Source organism: Meriones unguiculatus, chromosome 2, assembly GCF_030254825.1.
Source record: "Meriones unguiculatus strain TT.TT164.6M chromosome 2, Bangor_MerUng_6.1, whole genome shotgun sequence".
Taxonomy (NCBI): domain Eukaryota; kingdom Metazoa; phylum Chordata; class Mammalia; order Rodentia; family Muridae; genus Meriones; species Meriones unguiculatus.
In genome coordinates this window covers 23,251,793-23,267,719 of record NC_083350.1, presented here as the reverse complement: position 1 = coordinate 23,267,719, position 15,927 = coordinate 23,251,793, and the positions used below count along the sequence as shown (strand labels likewise).

Sequence of the window (15,927 nt, the reverse complement as noted above, 5' to 3'; positions counted from 1 at the left end):
CCCCTGAGTACTGCGATTCCAGGTGTGTCGTACCATGCTCAGCTTTAAAAATAACCATTACGGGTCTTATCCGATCCCAGAAGATCCACCCTTTCTTTCCGAGCTGTAGGACCCAACTCCCTATAGCCTCTCACCGTATGGGCAGTGCTGCCCAGCACATCCACTGTTACCTGTGAGAACGCTGTCCAACCTCTCACTGTGAACTCTCAGCCAGCCTATGTCCTAGTGGGCAGAGGGGGCCGAGAGCCTACCATCTTCTTCGGCTCCTTTCTCATACTCACCAGGTGGGCCCTGCCCCCCAGGCAGGCCAGGAGGCCCTGTAAGGTAGGTGTTTGAAGCCAGCACCTTGTCACCATTGACATTCTTGCCCAGTTCAGCGGCATTGTTGGGAAGCAGAGAGACCTATAAAGACAAGGCAGACCTGGGTCAGAGAGCCAGGCTAGCTCCATGAGAAAGTAGAGTCATCTGTAAAGGTTGCAAGGCCTCTTAACTGTAGGCAGCCAAGGAGTCGTCCAGTGCAAACTTTGTGAGTTGTCTGATGAGTCAGTGGTTGAAGCCAGGTACATTTAGGGTTGCAGGGACATCCATAGAGCTCAGTTCCCCTGACTAATAAAGCATATTAGCTTTGGACTTCTAATCTTTGAATAAATACTTTATAAATCAACTCATATCGTTATATACCATATGCGAGGACTCATGCTTTTGTTTATGGATCCAGTGGTGACCAAGACATGGCCCCTTTCCTTAAAGAATGTTCAGTCCTGGGAACCAGGAACAGGACTATGGGTTCAGACATACATTCGGGGCCAACCTTCAGAACAGACAGATAGTAGACACTTTGGTGGCTTTCTAAAAACAAAACAAAACAGAAAAAAACGACTGTATTTGTTCTTTATTCACTCATAAAACCCTGTTATTCCTTCCTCCTCATCTCCGTCCTTCCTCCAGTCTACCTTCTGTGTTCATGTCACACACACGTGCATGCACGCATGAAGACCTTTATGTATCAATGTAAAATCTAAAAATCTGCGAACGGGAGAAAACATTTGTGCTGGTTAGTTTTTTGTCAACTTGACCGGATCTGGTCATTTTGGCAACACCACCCTGTCCAGGTGGTCCTGGGTCGTGTAAGAAATCAAGTTGCTGAAGCCATGTGGACAAGCCAGTAAAGCAGTGTTTCTCCAGGACCCACTTTAGTTCCTGCCTGGAGGTTTCTGCCTGACTTCCCTTTATGATGGGCTTTGAGTTATACATAAACCAAATGAACCCCTTCTGCTCCAGGTTGCCTTTGGTCATGGTTCTTGTACAGCAATAGAAACCTAACTAAGATACCACGCTTTTTTTTTTTTTTGTCTGAGTCTAGCTAATTTCACTAAACATATTGGTCTCTAGTTGTATTTATTTTCCTGAAATTACATAATTATTCTTCGTGATTAAATAAAGTTTCATGGTACATATGTACATTTTCTTTAAAAATTTTTATGACATGTATTTGTGTGTGTGTCTGAATGTACATGTATGTGTATGTGTGTGTGTGTGTGTGTGTGTGTGTGTGTGTCTGTGTGTGCATTCAGAATCCGCATATGTGCGTGGTAGGAAAGTGAGCTAGGGTCACAGTGAGTGAGCATGCGTGGCTCTCATTTTTTCTCATTGCTCAACTGAAAGTTGAATGGTGGGTACTTCACCTGTCCCCAAACTCAATTTTCTCACCAAATCACTTTTTCTGACTCAAAGGAGGAGAAGGACGATGAGGAGGAGGAGGGGAAGAGGAGGAAGAGGAGGAGGAGAAAAAAGCAGAAGAGGCACTGAAGTCGGAATGGACAATACAAGTCGTCCCAAACAGGAAGTTTCACAAAACTAATATAAGCAGCTTAAAAAACAACTAAAGCAAGCACACTAGTGAGCATTCAAGCAAACACGTGGAACTCCCAGCCACGCCAGGTCCCCGAGTGCTCTGTGTCAGGCTCAAATGTAACCACTGTCCTGACTATGCAATATTTTGTGCAGTAAACAAGCAATTCACCACCCAGCGGTCCTTGCCTAAACACTGGTCAACCTTGCTAGAAAGGTTAATAATATTGGGAATTGTAGGTTCCTTATATTCGGCATATTGCTGCTTTCTGTGGCTTTCTTTTTCTAATTGATCCCTGGATGAGCCCAGGGGTTTGAGCTGGGAATTTCCTGTGGCTAGAACTCTACCCACTGTATACCCACGGTGTAGTTCAACAAGTGCGCATACTATCTCATGGCCGTTCTCCAGCGCCCTCCACCCCCCATACCTGCTTCTTGGACAATGTTTATCTGGACAAATAAATGCACCATGTTCTATGAAAAGAACAGATGGTATCAGCAGTAGCAAGTGGATGCTAAAAGCAAATGCTGATCTACAGGAGAGGGCCTGGTTTTTAGGTCTGCCCTCTTGAGCATGCACTCAGCTCTGGGAATGCTAGCATGCTTTCTCACAAGGCTATGGTGATGGTTAAGAGAGGATTTGTATATAAAACCGCTTCACGTACCACAGGATACAGGAGGTCCCATTTTTAGCCCTCAGCTGAATATGGTGACTCATACTGTGATCCTAGCACTTGGGAGGTGGAGGCAGGAAGATCACAAGTTCAAGTTCATCCTCTACTACATAGCTAGTTCAAGGCCAGCTTGCGTTACTGATGACATCCATCTGAAAAAAGGGAAGAGGAAGAAGGAAGGGAAGGGAGGATAAGAATAAAAGAAAAGAAATGGAAGAGGAAAGAACAGGAAAGGGAGGAAAAGAAAAGAAGAAAAGAATCAGGGATAGGGAGAAGGGTCAGTGGGCAAAGTGCTTGCCTTAGCTTGGATCCTCAGTTCCCATGTAAATCTAGGGCATGGAAGCATACATTATAGCCATGCAGTGGGGTGATGGAGACAGTCAGATCCCAGGGACTTGCTAGCCAGGCAGTCTAGCTGAACTTGCAAGCTCCAGGGTCAGCAAGAGACCCTGTCTCAAAATATAAGTCAGAGAATGATGCAGGCAGACAGTTAACATTGACTTCTGGCCTGCACATAGGCACACAGACAGGTAAGCTACCCTCCACACGCATGCAGGCACATGCCCTCCTGACCGCGCAGAATCACTTCTTACAGTGCCCCACGAATGCCAGCATTCATGCTGTAGGCATGGGGACAACGAGGCGCACGGCAGAGCAAGCAAATGAGAGTTAGTGAAGGACCGAGACAAACTCACGAGTCCTCAGAAGCATCAGTGACTCTATGAGGGTCACTTGTACCTCAGCCATTCAGCTTCTCAATATTTCTCAGCTTGCATGGATCACACAATATTGCAAGGAGATTAAGAGAAGGCCAGAGACAGCAACCGAGTTTGTATGAACAACTTGCAATATTGAGTACCTTAGAATCATTCCAGCTGGAAATAATTTAGGTAAGACCATAGGTTACTTCTGACGCGGGGGGGGGGGGTAGTGAGGGCAGATTTGTACCTTGGGACCATAATCAACTGCTCCTCCTCCCCAAGCCTGATGCTCTAGCTCATGAAAGGCTAGCTTAACGCTTCTTCAAACCTTCTGGGTTTCCTCTAAAAATGCTAACACCAGTTCAAGTGACACCTGGGGACAGCTGTCTGGGAAATAGTTCTTCCTTTCTCTTTCTTTATACCAGCACATGGACAAGGTTTTCTGCCTGCCTATGATATCACAGGCTATCTATGATTAGGTTCATGTTTTATGCAGCTATATAACACACAGGTACATGTGAGCCTCTGCTGAAGTCGATCATGACCTCACCAGCCCACGCATCAGAGGTCGGAAATGCTGCTTCCTTTTTCAGCCTGTTGTTTTGAAGGTTCCGCTGGTAGCTGGGGTTCTCATTAGGGTGGCTGCCAGTTTTGTGACCGTGGAAAAGAGATAGTGTCTCATGTTTACCCTTTTGCCCTTTAGAATAACTGACTGCCAAAGTTAAACAGATTATACACACCACTTTGATCTCCCGAGAGCTTCGAGTGGAAGCGATTAAACAAACAAGGCGGTAAGTTTATGTTTGGGCAGCTGAAGGACCATTTCAGAGTGGCTGACAAGCCAGCAAGTGCGCTGACCTCAGGTGTAATAAACACCAGCCCAGGACAGATATCCCAGAATTCAGACCGCTAGATCCATCATGAGGCCCCTCCACACAGCTGGATGACATTACAGGCGCCCTGGTACCCGTCTATCGGGTGGAGAGAAAGGGAGCCGTTTCTCACTCCTGATGACACAAGGCACTCACAGAGGACCGCTTCCTCAGAGGCGTACTTTCCCCCAGACCGTAAAGTTTACACGAGAAAATAAAGGCGTCACAGAATGACATCCGTTTGCAGAAGCTTTAACAGAGAATGTCCTCGATGAATAAAACAGACAAACTGCCATGGCAAAGGTCCATCCAGGGCTGGGAATCCGTTCCTTCTACAAGAAACCCTGGCAGTGTTAGCTCTACTCTCTCAGCAACCTTACACGTACCCATTGTCAGGCCTGCTATAGCAGCCCGTCCTCACGTCCTTGCTCTGTGTTCTGCTGCTTTAGGTGCTCAGTCCTGGAGTGGGGGGAGCGTCCAGGATCCATATCTAGTTGGCATCGGTTGCAATGACTGAATAGAATGATCTGTCCTCTTACTCCCCGCCCCCCCCAACCCTGGCTGGGCTTCATCTACCCACCCCCGCCAAGCCCAGTGTACCTTCTGCTTCAGCTGCAGCACGGTCTGCTTCATCTGGGAGAACTCCTTGCAGGTGGCGCAGCAAGTCCCGGCTTTCACCTCCTTCTCGGACTTCTCCTCATGTCCTGGGAGAGGAGAGAGGCTTAGCTGCAGCCGGGAGGCTGTCGGGGGCACGTGCCTGGAAAGCTGGCAGTAGGGCAGTCCCCCGGGCGTGGGATACAGAGGCTGACTGTGGAAGGGGGAAGGGGTGGGTGTTGGCAGATTTGTGGTTCTCGAGCTCTCAAGCTGACAGGGACGGCAAGATCCAGGGTCAGGGGAGCGGGGAGGGGGTAGAGAGGGGCCCCGCTACTCTTTGGAGCCAGCTGTTCTTAGACATCCCAGATGTGTGAAAACGCGTGTTATGGTCCTTTTATTAGCAATTTTCACGTGTGGAAATGTGTGTACTTGTTAATGCCTTCTAGAGTGGGGTGGTTTTATAAATCTGACATAATTTTACTGTTCTACAGAGGCCAAAGTTGACGTGCAGCACAGATTCTCACATGCATGCAGCAGCTCACACAACACTGCCTTTCCCCAGCTCTGACAGTGCGGTATTCAGGGTGAGCAGAGCCCAGCTGAGTGGAGCCCAACATGTTGTAGAAGACAAGACATGTTGACGATGATGACATGAGTCGTCATTCCATTGGATGCCATTTCTCTGTCCTTGGCTATCTACAAATCCACTAGACCTGGAGCCGAGTTGTCTTTTTCTGTAGGGGTTCTCTGTTCTGTACTGCGAGTGTACCTGAAGCTGGCTAAGGGTTCCCCTCTCCGCCACGAAGGGCACAGCTCAATCATATGCATGGAGCCGTCCATCTTTCTCAGCCACTGCCAGTGAGCCCATCTGCCCTAGTTCTGTTCCTTGTCAGTGTGATAAAATGTCCTGACAAAAAGCAACACAGGGACCAAAGGGGCTATTTTCACTCCAGATTCCAGGCTATAGACTGCCACGGTGGGGTAATCAAGGCGGCAGGAAGCAGAAGCAGTCAAGAGCAGAGAGAAACGAGTGCACTACTTTACACTCGGATCGCTCTCTCCTCTTTTAGGCAGCCCAGGTCCCAAATCTGAAGAATTGCTGCTCCCACTTTTAGGTTGAGTTTTTCTTCAGTCATCAATTATCTCAGTTAACAAGCATCACAATCAATGCACCAGCCCCCCCCCCCACGTACATCCACAGACCCATCCAATTGAGAGAACTCCTCACTGAGATTTTTCTCAGATGATTCAGTTTGACCATTCATGCTCATCATTACTCCACCGCTCATCATTACTCCACCGCTCTTCATCTGTAGAGCCACAGACTGGGTGAGGGAGGTATTGTGAATGGGGCATCAATGAAGGCTTCTGCTTCGCAATTCACACCTGACCTCGGTGTAAGGCTAGGCCATCAGTTGAGGATACATATACAGGAGTGAAAAGTCCATCTCTCTGTTCCTATTGTCACATTCCCAGATGAATTTTCCAGGTGTTGGTGTGGTTGAGCAAATTGCATATTAGCATGACAGGATGAACCTACCTTGTCCCTTGGGGCTCTGAACTTCCAGTATATGGATCATGGAATGTTAGAACTGACACATCTTTACTGTTCTTTTATAGATAAGAAAAAGAAAAAAAAGATGCATGTGTGTGGGTGGGTAATTTGATTACCCAGCATGCTGAGGGCACACCACACAATTACAGGGCCCATTTGGCCCTCTGGGGCACGGGGTAGGCACAAAAGGAGGCTGTTATTGGAGTTTCTGCTGAGAACATCCAGATGTGGTCAGACAGGTCCAGGAAGTCACTGTATATCTGAATAGGCCCTGAGCTCAATTTTGCTGACTCTCCAGATTTTAAAGATCCAGTACTGTTGAACAGCCACACGGGGGCATGGAGCTGTAATTTTTGCGAGAGTTGGGTTAAGCATGATGAGCATTAGAAGTTGTAACTGTTTAGACACTATGGTAACACTACCGCCAAACACACTCAGAACTACCCAAGACTGTGCTTCCTACGGGGAGTGCCTCAAGCAAACAAAGCATTTTAGTTTAAAAACTAGACTGTGCTGTTTCGAGAACTCAGTCCTGGGATATCCCAACCACTCAGGAGGCGTTGAAAACTCCTTTGGAATCTATTTCCCCCTACCCACCTGCGGGTGGCAGTAAGGGACAGTATTATGTTTTAACAGTGCCTGTGCTAAGAACTCCCTAATCTATGTCTTATCAGAGCTTGAAAGTTATTTGAAACACCTGGTGGTTTCTGAGTCTTTGAACTGTATTGATTGACAGTCAGGTCATGGTAACTTTATTCGAAAATAAACACGTGCTGGAAAAGAAAGACCCGTAAGCTAATCACGGCGGAGCCAACATTTCCTTCATTGTCTCCCTGTCGTGCTACACAGACTCCCCTGCGTCTCAGCTGGCTCCAGCTCTGGGTTTTCAAAGATAAAAATCAAAGGGACTGAACACTGATTTTTCATGTCAGATGGCTTGTATCACACAGCCAGGAGACAATCTTTCAAATCATTAGAGGCTGTCCTGGGGCCACACCCCCTCCCTCTATGCTGCTACCCTTTCTTCTTCTTCTTCTTCTTCTTCTTCTTCTTCTTCTTCTTCTTCTTCTTCTTCTTCTTCTTCTTCTTCTTCCTCCTCCTCCTCCTCCTCCTCCTCCTCCTCCTCCTCCTCCTCCTCCTCCTCCTCTTCTGTGTATGTGAGTGCATGTGTACATGTGAGCCTGTGTGTGTGTTTGTATGTGTATGCATGTGTGCCATGTGTACATGTGGAGGTCAGATGACTCTGCAGAGTTGGTTCCCTCCTTCCACCCTTACTTAGGTTCTGGGATCAAACTCAGGGCATCAAAGCTTGTAAGAGGAGCAGATCACTTTTCATTTTAAATTTGTCTGCCTCTAATGCTGCAGACATTGGACAATGAAAAGTTTAAGACACATCTCTCCCTAAATAACTTCCCTCAAACTCAAAACATAGACCAGACAGGGAGAGGTGATTTTAGATGACGTGTTTGTACTCAATAACCATTATCTCCATTAAAAAAAAAAGTGACGAAATACTGGGTTAACTAATTTGTCTAAAGCAGATGGAAATGCTTAGCTGCCTCATGCCTAGAAGGCTCCGTTTGCTGCAAGCGCGGCTTAGCATTGAGTTGCTCGTTCAGAGGTGAAATCACTCACCCTTGAGATACTGTAGGGAATGTTCCCTGCACAGAAGGTGTTAGAGCTGGGCGTGTTTTCAAGTCTAAGTACTTGCACGGCTAGAGGACAAAGACATGAAAATGGCAGGTAGGGCTTGCATTGCTGTGTTGTAGCCCAGCAAACTTTCTGAGAAGTTTTCCAAGGGTAAACGGGCCCTGCAACTGGAGATCAATATTGTCCACCAAGGAGAACATTCCAGAGAACAGTCTCAAACTGCTCAGGCAGCCCTGCTCAGCTGTTCTAACTTCCCAGGGAAGGGACTTCCTGTGGTATCAAGGCTGTCAGGCAAACGGGTCCGGGGCTCTTTCCTTCTCTTTTTCTTCTCTCTGTCCCCAGGGTCAGCAGAGGCAGGGAGAAAGCGTCTCAAGGCAGGTGGCTCAGCAGCCAAGCAGTTGAAGGACAGGAACCTTACAGGTGCACAAAGAGCCTGTCCTTTTTGAAAACTGTCTGGATGAATGACTTCTAAATTTCTATACTGAACACTCCCGATTCCAGGTATAATGCTTCTTTGTAAAATATAAAACCAAATCAAATCCATCTGTACATGTATGTTAGGTTCAGTGGTGATTATAAACTGAAAGTTAAGAGTAAATATTGTGAAATAATTTTCTAGGGATCACACTTTTGGAGTGCATGGAACACCTGACAATGGCATTTTATTAGTGTGTTTTATTTATTTGAAAACACGTGAAACTGCTACACATGGAAGGTGGCGGAGGCAGAGGCTGAGGGAAACAGGAGAAAACCTATGACTCGATGCAGGTTCTTTAAGTTTTGTGTCTCAGTAAGGCTTGGTGGTAAAATCACCAGATGGTTTGTACTAGCAAAAGACAAGGACATTTCCTATTTGTGCCATTAGAGGAATAAAGCATCTCTGAATATGGTGCAGTGGAGGAGGACTGCCCTGTTTCCACCTGTTCTATGCCAGGCTGAATCACTGTCTTCTGCTCTTGAGCCACTCTCTCCCCTGGAACTTGCATCTGGCCTCTCTTCTTCCTGCTGTTAGTGTTTCTGTCCTTGAAGATCGTTCTGCGCTACCAGGCAGGGGCTTCTTGTGGGAGGGGCCAGCTTTGTGTTATGGGCATCTGAACACTCCCCAACATGGATTTCTGCCCTGATACTCAGAAACATGTCTTTGCTGTTCAAATGTTTTTTCTCTGTTTTGGGTTTCTCCAGGCTCCATCCTGTCCATGTAAAAAAAGGACTCATCTCTATAGCAACTCAGGAAACCCACAGCCAATGGTATATAGGAAGTTGGAAGGCCAACTCTAAAGTGAAAAATTGGCAAGCCGCTTCCTTGTGACTATTTCCCCTACCCTCCCACATATGAATGGACCGGTGGCTAAAAGGTGGCCCCCACTGTCAATGGATGCCTTCATTTCAGAAAAGAACACAGCTTAAGACACACTCCACACCTCCTTCCCTTCTCTTATCCTCTTTGCCAATGGGCCAAACTGCAGTGATTTTAACTTTGAATAAAAAAAAATGCTCTGTAAATTACCTTCCCAATTAAGTTTTGTTCCCCAGAGATCGCTGTGCCTCCATCTGTGGTGCTCTCTGGATGAGTAGGCTCTCCATGATTCAGAGTTTCAAATGATGCTGAACCCCTCTAGCTCATGCAGCAACGTCCCTAAGTGCCCTGTCCTAAGCTGGCGCTTCTGCAAGTAGCTATTTTGCATTGACTTTTTGCACGTGGTGACTTCTCAATGACTCAACCTAGCTGCCCTTCAGAATCTGCCTTTGTAGTTGTTCCTTGTGAGGCAGCTGGTTTCCAGCTGTCTGCTGCCTCCCGGGCCCTTTCTGAAGCTCAGGCTCCGTCTCTTGAGTGCCCAGATGTTTCTGTTTTTCTCATCTGCACATCTTGGTACACTGTGGTTTGCCCTAGGAGCCTCCCCGCTTCCCAGGGACAGCTCGGGCCATCTAACTTCTCTTGACTGTGACTGTGTGTGTGTGTGTGTGTGTGTGTGTGTGTGTGTGTGTGTGTATAAACTGTTTATGATGCAGAACTCAACTTCTGGCCCTCTAAAGGGCTAAGGGCTTTCTCTCCAGGGAACTTGTCTGGCCAACACTGGTAGCGAAGGCTATTTTGCCTCAAAGTCCATTCCAGCTGCAAGGTGATTGACATTGGTGTCCACAGGCTAAACTTCTAAAATTTAATGACTAGCTTGGCATTTGGCAGAGGTATCCAAGTTACTGTGCCAGTGACTATTACAAGCATTTGCCTACCAATCTGGGAGTGCTTTTCTTTCTTCTCTTTCCCTTTCTTCCACCTTCGCTTTATTCTTTCTTTTTAAAAAGAAAGCGTTCTCAAAGAAGTCACCCTGAACAGAGGCTGCTCCCAGGCTTCAGTAACCAGCCATCTCGGCTGCATCTGGCTGCTGTGTTAGAGTCCGGCAGCCTCATGCCTCACAGCTCCGTGCTGAATCCCCAGCTGGTGGAAATTTTGCAGCTGACCATGGACTGATACAAAAGGAGTTGCTCAAAAGATCATGTGAAATACAAGCATAAAATTTGGAATTTAAATAAATGTCCTCTGTCAAAACGGTGTAAAAATTCATACATGCTCTCACTTTCTGTTTTTATCTGATCAGGAACCAAACAGCTAGTGCACAGATGGGCACGCGATATGGACTGCATTTTGCGCTGTGCTTAAATAGACTGGGACCATGTATGGAAATTATTCAAGTACATACTTGAACACAGTTTCTTTGAGAAAACATAGAACACCTGGCTTCTTCCCTGTTCATTCCAGATTCCTGAAAACACACAGCCAACTGCTACTGATTTCTCCACAGGCATTGCTACCTCCCCCCACCCTAGGACACTTGCAACAGCAGACACAGACACTTCTCCCAACAGCCCTCCTCAGGATGAGTTTGATCTTTGGTTCTCACCTAGGTCCTACCTGTAAGTGTCCGATCCTGCACAGAGCCCCCAAAGGGGTGGATGTGCTCCCAAGCACCTATAATTTGCAAGCTATGCATAATATATATGATATATGAATGTATAACATGGAATAAAAAATACATATATTATTTATGTAGTGTTAATGAATAATACTAAAAATATTTACTATATATAATATGAACTATAGATTATATTTAATTTTATTACACATAACAGTGTGTGTATTCATATTTGATTGTATATATCATAGTACATGAAATATCATTATTCATTATACATAGAAGCTTACATTTATAGAATATGAAATTGCATAGGCATAGAGACATAATTTTGTTGTTCTGTATATGTCATTCTCACACTGACATTCGATACGGTGTCTCATGGAAACATGCGCACAGTTAGGGCTATCATGCTCGTTCTGCTCACCTGTGTCGTTGGGGTATTTGTCTCCCCTGGTGCACGTCCTTTCATCGTCCTCGAGGACGTAGCCCTCCCGGCACGCACAGCGGTAGCTGCCCATGGTGTTGATACAAATGTGCGCACACAGGGTGGTGTTGCTGGTGGCACATTCGTCAATATCTAGTTTGAACCAAAGAGGTAGAACAATTTCACCACAGCAGCCAACACTACCCTGGTCTAATGGTATGAGTGAGAGAGAGAAGCTTCTAGACTCGAACCAAAGACAAGTGCTAGGAATGCAGGCCATCCATGAAAACTGCGCTTTGGACCGTGTGCTATCATTATGGAGGAGCTCCTGTCTGTCACAGGGCTCCGTGCCCCAGAGATGCACTCAGAGCATGACAATGAGGCCAGCCCTAAGCACTCCCCAGGGCTCTGTGGAAGGTGACTGGCAACAGCCGCCTTCCCACAGGAAGACCGGTGTGCTTTAGTTTCCCTTTATAGGGAGAGGTTCCAAACAGCAAGATATTGACCCAGAGGTCATTTAGGAATGGTTTCTTCCCAGCTGAGAGACATGGCAGCAACTGGAATACGCTACTTCTAACAAAAGTAAATAGTCGGATGGGCCTCACAGAGAGAGGTTTCCCCAGCCAGTCCCTGCTTCGTATTGACCCCAACCTGAGCCCTGGTGAGCTGTGGAAATGAGCCATGAGATCATCAAACAAGGAACCATAAGAGAGTCAGCATGGACTGTATACGTCATTGACCCGGTTCCCTGTGGCACGGGGTGGAAACAACAACCGTTTCTCACCACAGGAAAATGGTGGAGGCTGTGTCTCACTTCCTGTCCACTGGGTGAAGACACCTGGTTGTGGTGGATGGGAACGAGGATCCAACTTCAGACTCCACACACATGGAAGACAGTCCAGCCCTGAGCTTCCCCATCACTGCCTGGGCAAGCCACCAAGCACCTGATCACACAGGAGCCGAGGGTGCCAAGCAGAGCGTGGCAGTGCTGGTGCTACCCCAGCAATCCACCCTGTCATCTAGAGGCTGGAGGTCCCAGCTGAAGCCCACACAGAGATGTCCCTGTTCTAACACTACATATGAAGCTGTTGTGCTCTGGGGCACTCTGTTGAGCCCAACTTCCTCTGGTCATCAGAAGAAAACAGCAGGTTAAAGTAGCTACTGGACACTGGAATATTAGCCTTCCTGTGTGGCACTGAGCCACTGGGAACAGCCCCTGCTCTAGGTAGGTGGTGTCATGGGCTCCTGTTCTATTCATGTAATAGTGTTGGCCCCACTCTTTGTTGGTGTGGGACACTGTTCCCAGATGGCCTTGAGAATCTGCAGAAGACCCACGGTTAGACCCTTTTCCCAAATGTTTTCCCTAGAGCCCTGCTCGACCGAGGGGAAGGGCTGTCTATCAGGGCAGCTTTGGTTCTCGCTTGGGCCTGTTGGTGGTCTCAGTTCATCTTCTGATTCCTGAACTTTAGCAGAGCTGTCAGTCACTTAATATCATTTGTGAAAAGGCACATTCCTGGGTCCACTGCTTCTCAGCGCTGTGTCTCATTAGCTCTGGAAAGGATGCCAAGAGCCCAGGTTGGCCACAGAATCATCACCACACTTTGACACACAGTCCCTCGAGACAAGGAGTGTGAAGCCTTCTTTGAAAGGCATGGTGGGAAACCCTAGTCAATGGTGACAAAAGAAACAGGCTGGTGGCCACTAAGGGTGGCCAGGCTATTTGTTCAGCTGCAACCCATGCAGCTAGCCTCAGCTTTCTTCAAATTGGTTCCCACCTCCTCAACACACCCATACTTCTGTTGTCTTGCTTGACCTCTGGGGCTACCTATCCCAGAGTTTACATTTATGATTCTTTTTTTTTTTAGACAGGGTCTTTGTATGTAAACATGGCTATCCTGGAACTCAATATGTAAACTCAGCTGGCCTTGAACTCAACAGATCTCCCTGCCTCTGCCTCCCGAGTGTGGGATTCCTGGCTTCTGATCCTTTATGTTCTGTCTTACACCACTGTAATCTACATAGGACACTGTCCCTCTTTTCTAGCTCTTATCTCTCCTCTCAGTCAGGCTCTGACTAGCTCCAGCTCTCAAAGGCATCCTTGTACATTATTTGTCTTGATTAACATGGTTAATACTATCAAGTGATCCACAGGCAAAACCCAAACATCACTCCATCCCACATGTCCGATGACTTCACGGGTGGAATGGTGGATTAGAATGGCTTCTCTGAACTGTCCAACAAAGAGCAGTTCTGTCTGAACACAGCAAGCCCCCAGAAGCTGGAAATTCGCTTCCTACGCACCCAGGCAGTACGGCTTCTCCCGCTTTTGGTGTCTCTCTCGGTCATATCGGTACCCGGGGTAACACGTGCACAGAACTCGGCCGAAGTTATCCGTGCATTGCTGTTCGCAGGGGGCTTGGGCACAGATGTCATAATCTGGAAGAGAAGAGTGTACTCACATCAGTCTCAGCATGGTGCAGGTGACCCAGGCCTAGCCTGGAACATACTTTGGGGGCTGCTCTTTGCTGGAGGTTAAATATGAAGTGTAACTGGCTACCTTCAGAGGGCCGTTAACGCTTCCAAAGTTTCCGAGAGTGCAACGGTGGATTATGTAACGCACAGCATCTTCATGACTAAAAGCGAACATTACTTGGATTTTATTCCCTAGGTCACCTCATCACCCTCCTATTTTTCACCACGATCCAGAGTGCAAAGTTGTTTAGGCAGCCAGGCTCCACAGCATCCTAGGGACCTGTTTTGTCTTTCCCTCCAAATGACACAAAGAGAGTATTCCTTCCAGCAGAATGTAGAGGCTGGCCAGAGCTGGTGACAGCTGAGTGTTATGCTGTGAGAGATAGGGCTTGGGATCAGGCAGGCTCTGAGAAGCAGCAGGGATGCTTTGGGGGTTGTGGAGACTTATTGGAGCCTTTACTTGCACGAGCAAACATTACAGGTGTGCACACAGGAGGAGTGATCCTGCATTCTGAGAAGAGGACATGGACACACTTGAATGCCTACAAACATCTTACCAGCCTGAAGCCCATGTGAAATAAAGTGGTTTTTCTATTACCCAAGGAATTAGGGCATATGTTCCCCTGGGCTTGGATAAACTGGTATTTAATGCATCTTTTGAAGGGCCTTTGGCTCTAGGCTTAGTATTTGCTCCAGACTCAACATCTCATTAATCACCACTGCTCTCCTCACATGCTGACAGATGCAGTCTCCTTGGACATACAGAGAACCTGGCTCTGCTCGGCTCGGCTCTGTTCGGCTTGGCTTGGCTCGGCTCGGCTCTGCTCAGCTCAGCTCAGGTCAGCTCTGGTATATATGAAGCCAAACAGGTGGGCTGTCAGCTCCTGAAGTAGGCTGGGTTTGCATGACAAGGGTCATGTCAGTCTCATGATGACCAGAAGCTGCCCTTAAAAAGCACTCTCTCCCACAGGTGGGAGTCCAGGGAGTCTGCCTGCATCCATTACGGGCAGCCTTGCTAAGTGTTGTTGGTTCTATAGAACTTTCTCAATGTAATTCTAGGTTCCTTGGGCTTGAGAGCAAGGTCTCAGAATGGCTGGTGAGCCACCCTTTCCCACCAGTGGTCACTATCACTGGGCAGCAACCACAGAGAAGAGGAAAAACAAGATGGCCTGCCTAAAGAACTCGTGCCAAATGTGGTACCCAGCAAGGCTTGCTGTGAGAAGCAAATGTCTCAGTGTCCCCCTCTATTCCTGCTTCCCTGGGCGTCACTTCTACCCTTTCCAGTGAGTTGTTTCTCACGTCCACCTCTTCATCTTGCAATGGCCACCTCACATAACTTCCTTCTTTCAAGTACTCCCTGTTGATTTCCAGTCATGCAAGAGTTGTGTTTAGGTTCTTTGTCATCTCCTTGCACCCCTTTAACAACACACTTCTCAGCTTCTCCATCTACTCAGTGATTTCTTTGGAATTTCAGTTGAATGAGATTTCAGTGTTTGTAAAACAATGACAATACGGAGCCTTGTCTATAGCCCAATCTTCATGGAGACATTTTCTTAAGTGATGCTCCCTCCTTTCTTATGACCGTAGCTTGTGTCGAGTTGACGTAAAACTAGCCAGCACAGATACCCTCCCTCTGAGCTTGCATGTCTGAACTGGTCCACGGCTTCTCTTTTCTCCCTGTGCAGAGCTGGTAGCTCCTGGCTGCATCTCCTACCTCTGTTGTGCTTAATGTTTTCAATGTTGCCTTTTCAACTCTCAGTGTCCAGCCAGAAATTTTTCCTATCAAATCCTCTCTGTTTATCAGTGTTCTTCCGAACTTAACTTTTGATCACACAACTCAGTTTCCCAGTTTTGTCACTAATTTATATCTAGAGATGCTTCCAATTTTGGAAATCTCTTAAAATGTCTAAATCTCTTAAGGTATTTGTATATAATAGTGATTTAATCTCAGGGAGGCTCTCCAAAACAGACACATCCAGCCTTCATTTCCCATAAAGGCCTCATATGTCCCTGGATAGTTATGAATATAACATAATACATTTGTAAATGACATCATGCTACACTGTCAAAAGGTTGGACACCCCTAATGGAACATTCTGATTTCTTCTCATTAAGATTTTTGTGTGGCTGTCTCTTGAGGAGCACTCTTGCCTTCTACCATTCATTCTTCTCTTTTCTGATTTACTCTCTCAACTCAGTAGAGCCTGACATCCAGTGGT

At 47.0% G+C, this 15,927-nt stretch overlaps 1 protein-coding gene across 3 annotated transcripts in view; it reads right to left on the bottom strand.

Annotated features, from left to right (window-relative positions):
- Ccbe1 (collagen and calcium binding EGF domains 1) overlaps nt 1-15,927 on the bottom strand; it is a 258,110-nt gene that overhangs the window by 23,492 nt on the left and 218,691 nt on the right. For all 3 annotated transcript variants that reach the window (XM_060377145.1, XM_060377144.1, XM_060377146.1), the window contains exons 4-7: nt 13,538-13,672; nt 11,237-11,389; nt 4,699-4,802; nt 282-402 (exon numbers count right to left, since the gene is read on the bottom strand). In XM_060377145.1, coding sequence (XP_060233128.1) covers nt 282-402; nt 4,699-4,802; nt 11,237-11,389; nt 13,538-13,672 — 513 coding nt within the window. The remainder of the gene's footprint in view (nt 1-281; nt 403-4,698; nt 4,803-11,236; nt 11,390-13,537; nt 13,673-15,927) is intronic.